The sequence below is a fragment of the Octopus bimaculoides genome, chromosome 23 (assembly GCF_046866305.1).
Source record: "Octopus bimaculoides isolate indiv1 chromosome 23, ASM4686630v1, whole genome shotgun sequence".
Classification (NCBI taxonomy): domain Eukaryota; kingdom Metazoa; phylum Mollusca; class Cephalopoda; order Octopoda; family Octopodidae; genus Octopus; species Octopus bimaculoides.
In genome coordinates, this window is record NC_142950.1 from 31,483,517 (window position 1) to 31,492,508 (window position 8,992).

General features: G+C 34.5%; 1 protein-coding gene across 1 annotated transcript in view; it reads left to right on the plus strand.

Moving 5' to 3' along the window:
• The window catches only part of LOC106883803 (uncharacterized), a gene marked incomplete at both ends in the record, with an annotated part of 141,385 nt that extends 132,395 nt beyond the window's left edge, over positions 1-8,990 (plus strand). Inside the window, 2 exons of the mRNA XM_089340735.1 lie at positions 4,573-4,641; positions 8,920-8,990. Coding sequence (XP_089196861.1) covers positions 4,573-4,641; positions 8,920-8,990 — 140 coding nt within the window. The remainder of the gene's footprint in view (positions 1-4,572; positions 4,642-8,919) is intronic.
• Between the last annotated feature and the right edge of the window lie 2 nt (positions 8,991-8,992).

The following is an 8,992-nucleotide window of genomic DNA, read 5'->3' on the forward strand; positions in this document are numbered from 1 at the left end:
TCCAGAGAATGTTGTTCTGTTAGAGTTATGCTGTTGACTTGAAGATGTTCAACATAGGTTGTGGGCTGTGCTTATCAGGACTAACCTTTGGACTGTGTGTAAACTTACTCTCAGCTGTTGGAATCGGTATGGTTAACTAGTCATACCTCCAAATTTCTTGCCTTGTGGCCTATATTAAAAAACAATTATTATTATTATTTTTATTATTAATAGTAGTAAGAGGAGGAGGAGTAAGGCAGTGAGCTGGCTGAATCGTTAGCATGCTGGACAAAATGCTTGGTGGCATTTCATCCATCTGTATGTTCTGAGTTCAAATTCAACTGAAGTCAACTTTGCCTTGTATCCTTTCCGGTTCCAGAAAATATGTACCAGCTGAGTCCTGGGGGGTCAATGTAATTGAGTAGCCCTCTCCCCTCAAACTTCAGGCCTTGTGCCTATAGCTGAAAGGATTTTTATTCTTAGGAGGATTTAGGCAATGAGCTGGCAAAATCATTAGCATGCTGGACAAAAGTGCATAGCAACAATTCCATCCACCTTTACATTTGGATATCAAATGCTACATGAGTCAACTTTATACAGAATCAGTGAATTAAAAGGACCAGTTAGAATGAACCCTAGTGTGCTTTTTATGTTTCTATTTATAATTTTTATTATACCTAGGCATCCAGTTATTGATCCTGTTTTCATTTTCATGTTAGCATGAAAACGTTATGTGTATAGGAACACTCTCTGTCACACACACTTATCTGCTCCACATATGTGAACAGCCATGCAACATAAATCCACAAATCAGAAACACATAGTATTCATAATTGCCGTCTTTGCCTTTCCAAGAAACTGCATATACTCCAACTGACTGCTGTATTCATCAATAGGAAAACCAATCTATCATGTAGTTACCACTGAAGTAGCTCTCTGTAAATGAATTTCAAAATATTAGTCTCTGTTAACCTGGAAATACCATTCTAGGTCTAGACAGCCCACACACTATTGCAAGGTATATCATTCCTGTTGCTCCAGTGTAATTATTTCACATTCAGCATACTAACACTAGGTTATATTGACTCCATCCAGCCACGCTTAACAGCCATACTGTTATGTAACTTGACACAATCACATTGATTTATCTCTCCATGTAGTAAATGTTTCTTTGAAATATCAACCCTCTATGGGAACACTGACTACCTGACACCAATATTGTGTCTACTCTGCCATGTAGAGCATAAAAACGAAAGAATTCTCTCTGTTCTGACTGTTTAAATGTGAATGTGTTCTGTTCAGGGCTGTAGAGTCGAGACAAAAAACTTCGACTCTGACTCCACAGCCCTGGTTCTGCAGCTGTGAAAGATTAAGTAATGTGAGGCTAAGTCAAACTTTTATTAGATACTTACAACTCCAACTAAATCCACTCACTGCTACTTGCCTTCGTTCACCTACTTGTATATTCATACATACAGGAGTGCTGTTATGTGGCAAGAAGTGTGTTTCAAAAGCATTTAGTTCTGGTCAGTCCCACTATGTGGTACTTTGGACAATTGTCTTCTGCAATATCCCAGGCCAACCAAAGCCTTGTGTGAAGATTCGGTTGATAGAAACTGAAAGAAGCTCATTGTGTGTGTGTGTAACAAAACAGAAATTTTGAAAACTTCTTTGGTATTTATTTGCCATTACACATGTTTCATTTGCCAATAGGAATTACAGGGTTTTACATGTTCGATAGATATGTATGAAATTTCATGTGGGATTCATCTTATCTACATTATACATACACACACACACACACACACACACACACACACACATACACACACACACTCTCTCTTATATTTGTAACTCTTTATCTTAAAGATGGTTGTAAATTAGTGTCGCAGTCATACAAGCAGTATCATTTGTTTCCAGTATTCTCCAAAAACATGTCTGGCCATGGGGAAATATTACTTTAACTGGAAACAGGTGAGGGTTAGCAACAGGAAGAGCGTCCAGCCTCAGAAAATCTGCCTTGGTAAATTTTGACTGACCTATGCAAGCATAGATAAGTGGACATTAAAATAATGATGGCAATAACAATATATATATATGTATTCACACCAGGCATATGTATATATACACATTTTTATGAATATAAGAACTGATATTTTAGTCACAAAATATAGTGGTCCTCAGTTTATTTTTTATATTTATATATTTATTTGTTATCATAATGCAGCATTCGGTATTACTTCAATATTGTTTGTTGTTATTGGTGTATGTGTGTGATGTTACTGTGTTGTTTATTGTCTACCATTACTCTTCTTGCGATACTTGTTTGATATCCTCCCATACCACTCGATAATATTTTGATATGGTTCTTCATGACTATAAAGATATCCCATCTCTTGATTTGTATGTTTCATTATTGTGCAATGTGGCTTTGATATTGTTTTCTCATTGCTGTGATATTAAGTATTGTCTTCTTTGCTGTGAAATATTACTTTGATATTGTTGTGATATATTACTCCCAACATTGTTGTTTGTTTTCTTGCTGTGATATCTGTTCGATATTGTTTCTATTATTGTAAGATATTACTTTGATCTTCTTGTCGTATATTACTTCCAATGTTGTTGTTGTTTTTTTTTCACTGTTGTGATATACATATGTCTTTGATATGGTTTCCATTATTGTGAGATATCACTTTGATATTGTTGTGGTACATTACTCCCAATGTTGTTGTTTTATTACATTGCTGTGATGTGTACATCTCTTTGATATTGTTTTCGTTATTGTGCGATATTACTTTAATGTTGTTACTCATTGCTGTGACTTTTAACCTCCAATGTTGATTTTTCATTGCTGTGCAATATCACTTTAATATTCTTTTCCTTTGCTGTGCAATATGACTCCAATACTTTAACTTGATTACAGTAGGTTATATCACTGTTGATCTTTCTTTGCAGTGTAATATCACTCTCGATATTTTTTCATCATTTTGAACTTGATTTCTTTTTTTTTTTCTATTTTTGATACTGTTTCTCCATTGTACACATAAGTCACTTTGACAATCTCCTATTCTCCTACATGTTGCCATTACTATCTTGCTTCTCATTGGTTGCTTTTTCTCTTTCTTAATGAGATGTTGTTTATGATATATCACTTCTTGCTTTCATCTTATCTTTTGTTGCCATTTATTTCATATAAGAATTGTTTCTGTTCTCTTACATTCATGTCTGCATGGGTTGGATAGGTTTGTTTTATTTGTACATACAAAAATTAGTACATTTTTTGCATATTGCTTGGACAAGGCTTTTTACAGTTGGCTGGTTGCATACCAGTAAACCAGGCTTCAGATATAGCCTTTGTTTTAAGAGCACATTATAGTAGCAGTGTTGAGGTTTGATTTAAACTATAAATACCCTTTCCCTCCACCACCCTGCTGCTTTATCATTTACTAGTCACGTGCCAGTGGAGCACTAACAGCACTGTCCAAGCGTGATCATTGCCAGAGCAGCTCTCTGGCTTCCGTGCTAGTGGCACATAAATAGCACCATTTGAGCATGATCCTTACCAGCGTCACCTTACTGGCACTTGTGCCGGTGGCACATTAGAAAATCATTCGAGCGAGGTCGTTGCCAGTGCCTCTGGACTGGCTCCTGTGCAAGTGGCACGTAAAAAACACCATTTTGAGCGTGGCCATAGCCAGTACCGCCTGACTGGTCCTCATGCCGGTGGCATGTAAAAGCAGCCACTACACTCTCGGAGTGGTTGGCGTTAGGAAGGGCATCCAGCTGTAGAAACTCTGCCAGATCTGATTGGAGCCTGGTGCAGCTTTCTGGTTCACCAGTCCTCAGTCAAATCGTCCAACCCATGCTAGCATGGAAAGCAGACGTTAAACGATGATGATGATGATGGTAGTAATTACAGGAACTATTTTGTCAGTCTGGCAAACAGCAGAGGCTGACTTAAAGCCTTGTGTGTTGCTCAATTAGGTACCCATGCTATGGTTGTATTAACTCATTTAGAATTTCAGATTACTTTATCAAATATAATGCTTATTTAACCACAGAGTTTCGAATTAATTATCCATTAATTCACAGCTTTCACATTACAATGATGTGAGTGTTTATTTTTAGAACTACATTGTAGGATAGGTGTGAGAGGCAGGATCTGGCCAATTTGAACATAAAACAGGTAGAATATTTGGGCCTGATATGGCCATATTAAACTGTAAAGTGTTATGGCTTGAACTTAAGGGTGTTGATCCTTTTGTATTAATTACAGGCAAGAGAACCGAAGTCATGTAACCACCCTCATTAGCTTACAGGTGTTTCTGCTATAAGAAGCGTTGCACTCATAGCTAAGTGCTTGTGCAATACTCTATAGCTTCTTCAGAGCCATTGGTTAGCAAGCAAGCAAGCACATTTTTTTTTTCACCACACAACTGTTCTTCCACTGCTATTTATTAACCCTGAGACACTGTAATTTGTTGCGATATCCCTTCATTGTTTCTTGGATCTTGTTCTTCCTCGTTATAACATTTCAAACTGCATCTAACCGGTATTGTTGTTGTCATTGTTGTTTGTTTGTTGTTGTTTCAGGTGAAAATTCCCAAAACACATTTACAAGTCCTTCACCTCCTTTAAAAACAGAAGCAAACGGCAATACTCGTAAGTTCTATTTGTAGTTGTCGTCGTTGTTGTTGTTGTTGTGGATGTTTTTGTCATCATAATTGTTGTTGTTTAGTGTTTAACCCTAGGTGAACTACCTGTTTCAAACAGACCTATGATCAAAACATATCTCAGCCATCCTTCCTTTCCCTTGGGACATAATGCATCTACAGCTAACAAGATTACCTTTCATTTCCTGTTCTTCTTTTAAGACAATAATAAGTAAAGTATATTTTGAGGGAGATTTTGCTACTATTTCTAGCATGGTGAATATACCAAATAGTCTCTTTCAAGACCTATACTACCATATTTTCCAGTATACAAGCTGATGCATAATATGTAAACCTTAAAAAAAAATCATTACTATCTCTCCGTTTTACATGGAATTTTTGGTCCCCTAAAATTGTCTTGGTGTATATAAGTTAATCTACCTGTTTTGCCTGTAAATTTGGGTTTGAAAAATTCAACTTGTATGCCTGAAAATATGGTATATGAGACAGAAGGATGCAACATGAAAGAAATTTAGCTGCTGTTTCTAATAGGTCTAGTGACATGGTAGAGGTTTCTTGTGTTAGTTTATGCATACATACAGTATTTTATAACATACAAGCCAACATAGTGTATAGTGTAAACATGTAGTGTAAGCATCCATACATTGTCAGTATCTTTCCAAATCCTGCTGCATTTTCCATGAAAATTTTGGTGCCCTATAGTCATCTTAATGTATACAAGTTGGTCTACTTGTTTTGCCTGTAAATTTTGGTTTGAAAGATTCAACATGTATACTTGCAAAATACTGTATACGATGCAGCAACAACATCTGTAAATAAACTTTTTATTTTGTTTTTAGAAGCATTGAATGTATATTGTATTGTACAGACAAGAATGCAGTGTAGCTGTGAAAACAACAAAGATTGGGTAATGTCCAATCTTTATTGTTTTCATGGCTATACTGTGTTCGAAATATTACCTTCTTGTCTGTACGATACTGTATATGATATTAGAATATCAGAAATAGAGACCATCCATTTTGTATTTTCTGGCATACAAGTCAACATAATATTCAGTATAAGGATGTAGTATAAACATTCAAATGTTGTCACCATCTTTCTAAATCCTGCTTCATTTCACATGAAAGTTTTGCTTTCCTAAAGATGTCTACGTTTTTTTTCACAGTAAATTTTGGATCTGAAAAATTTGACTTATATGCCAGAAAATACAATATATATTATATATATATTTTGTATCACCTAACTGTGTGGATGTTTTGCGTTCTTGTCCCATTTTGTATTTTTTATATATAAAATATATACGTATATATATATATATATATATATATATATATATATATGACCCTTGTTGTCATAAACCCATGGAGTGCTCCTTTATATATATATATATATATATATATATATATCAGACACATGCCGTCAGGAATTACTCAGGATAGGCAGTTGGTGACCTTTATGTAGTAAAACACAAAAAACAAAAGTGAAACACAGATGCATGGCTGAGTTGGAGGCAGATTTACTTCTGCCTTTATAGCGCATATAGAAAACGTTGTAGGAGGCATGTACGCAGCATGCTTACTACAGCAGTTCTATGCATAGCTTTAATACTGAGATTGAAAGGCAGCAGTGAATTATGCCTACCTAATCTACAAAAAAATTAAATATTTTGTATTTTATGCATAGTAATCAGAGTAACCTTTGTAATTTTATTGAATTAGGTGCATATTTTGACATAAAAGGAAAATATTACTATCGATCTATTTTATTCAGGGCATGTGTTGCGTACCTTGCCTACCCAGGCAGCACATCTTAGTGGTTAGGGCATTCGGTTGTTGATAGTAAGGTTGTGTGTTTGATTCCCGGCGACGCATTGTGTCCTTGAGCAAGACACTTTATTTCCCGTTGCTCCAGTCTGCTCAGCTGGTGAAAATGAGTAGTACCTGTAATTCAAAGGGGCCAGCCTTTCATACTCTGTCATGTTGAATCTCCCTAAGAACTACGTTAAGGGTACATGTGTCTGTGGAGTGCTCAACCACTTGCATGTTGATTTCATGAGCAGGCTGTTCCGTTGATCGTATCAACTGGGACCCTCATTGTCATTAACTCATGGAATGCTCCTTTATATATATATATATATATAGATATAGATATACATATACATACATACATTGTATTTTCATGGAAAAAGTCAGCATAGCCTAAACATTCAAACATTGTCTCTATCTTCAGATTGAGTCTTTGGTACCCCTAAAGTTGTCCTGGTGTATATAAGTTAAGCCACGTGTTATGTCTGTATGGTTTTGGTCTGAAAAATTTGACTTGTATTCTGGAAAATATGGTACTTTTCCTGTGTGCAAGGTGGCATGCAGAAGAAATGTATGATCGTGTGTGCTGAAACATTAGGTTATGAGGTGTGGTTCCTCTCTCGCCTTTTTTGCAATAATGTAGAATTAAAATGTCTCACCTGACCTTGTGCCCAGTTACGAAAATACTGGGAAACAGTGTTACATGGTCCTAATGATTGCTTCCTAGAATACAAAGGAATAGTGTCATTTACTCTCAGAACCTAGTAACTGAAATTCAAGATAAAACAGTAAAACCGGATCCCTTGTGTGAATACATACATATATGCGTGTGTATGTGATATATGAGTGTGTATATATATATATATATATATATGTGTGTGTAAATGATATATATCTGTGTGCATGATATATAAGTATATATATATATATAAATGTAAATATATTAAGTGCATGTGTACTTACATGCATATTAAGTGCCTGTAAATAATATATATTAAGTGCATGTATCAGGTTATTAAGAATGAAATGTTCAATTTTCACATGCCCAAAGTTTGACAGTCATTTTATCCCAACAATTCTTTGTTATACAACATAGAAGAGTTACATCATCAGTTTTCAAAATCCAATTCATGGTGTCTGGTTATATTGTGAGTTTTCTCTTGTAAATCAATTTTTGTGAACCCATGGATAGATAAAAAATTTGTGTTGTTTATGAATATGAGTTCTGTTGTGGAAGCAGTGCATCCCAGACAGCTCGAAACATCAATGAGGTGTTTGGTAATGATGTGACAAATGAGCGCACTGTACGTCAGTGGTTTGAGAAGTTCTGGTCTGGTGACTTTACTCTTGAAAATCAACCCGGTGGTAGACCTGAGACCAAGATGGATAATGATGAGCTGGAAACTGTAGTGGAAGCTAATACATCTCAAAGTATGTTTGAGTTAGCAGCAAGGTTTGATGTTTCGATTCCAACTGTATCATCTAAAACAAATTGGCATGGTAAAGAAGCTGGACATGTGGGTACCACATGAACTGATCAAGCATCAAATGACACATGATCTTGAAACTTGCTGTTCTTTGCATGAAAGCCATTTTTGCATTGTATTGTTACATGTAATGAAAAATTGATTTTCTTCAACAATAGCAAATGTTCTGTATGGTGGCTGGATGAGAGATGAAGTGCCCAAACACAATCCAAATAAAAATATTCACCAAAGGAAGTTAATGGTGTTTGTTTGGTGGTCCAGCGTGTGTGTGTCTCTTTAAATATATCTATGTTGTATAGATCAATATATATATATATATATGTATATAGTTGTGACTGAAAATTTGGAACATAGGTTTGAAAATTAGAATTTTTATATTAAATACCCAAATATATTTGAATCAAATTGTACTTGAGCAAAAGAATTTTAATTTTTAAAAAAATGTTCCAGACTTTTGGCCGTGACTGTATATATATATATATATATATATATATATATATATATATATATATATATATATGTATGTATATATATATATATATATGTATGTATATTCATATATATATGTATGTATATATATATATATATGTATGTATATTCATATATATATGTATGTATATTCATATATATATGTATGTATATTCATATATATATGTATGTATATTCATATATATATGTATGTATATTCATATATATATATATGTATATTCATATATATATGTATGTATATTCATATATATATATATGTATATTCATATATATATATATGTATATTCATATATATACATATGTATATTCATATATATATATATATGTATATTCATATATATATATATCATTAAAACCTTTTTCATGCATCATGGCAGCTCTTTATCTTTGCCTTCCAATTTTCTCGTTTGCCCACCGTTTTCCATTTCTTCTCCCTTCTTTCCTGTGTCTTAATTCTTTTCATTTATTGATGTTTTATTTCGACAGGGCGACCCAGACCACCTCGAGGTGGTCGTCGACAAAATAACCCTTCTCCTGGACCAGAATCTGATTTAGAGAG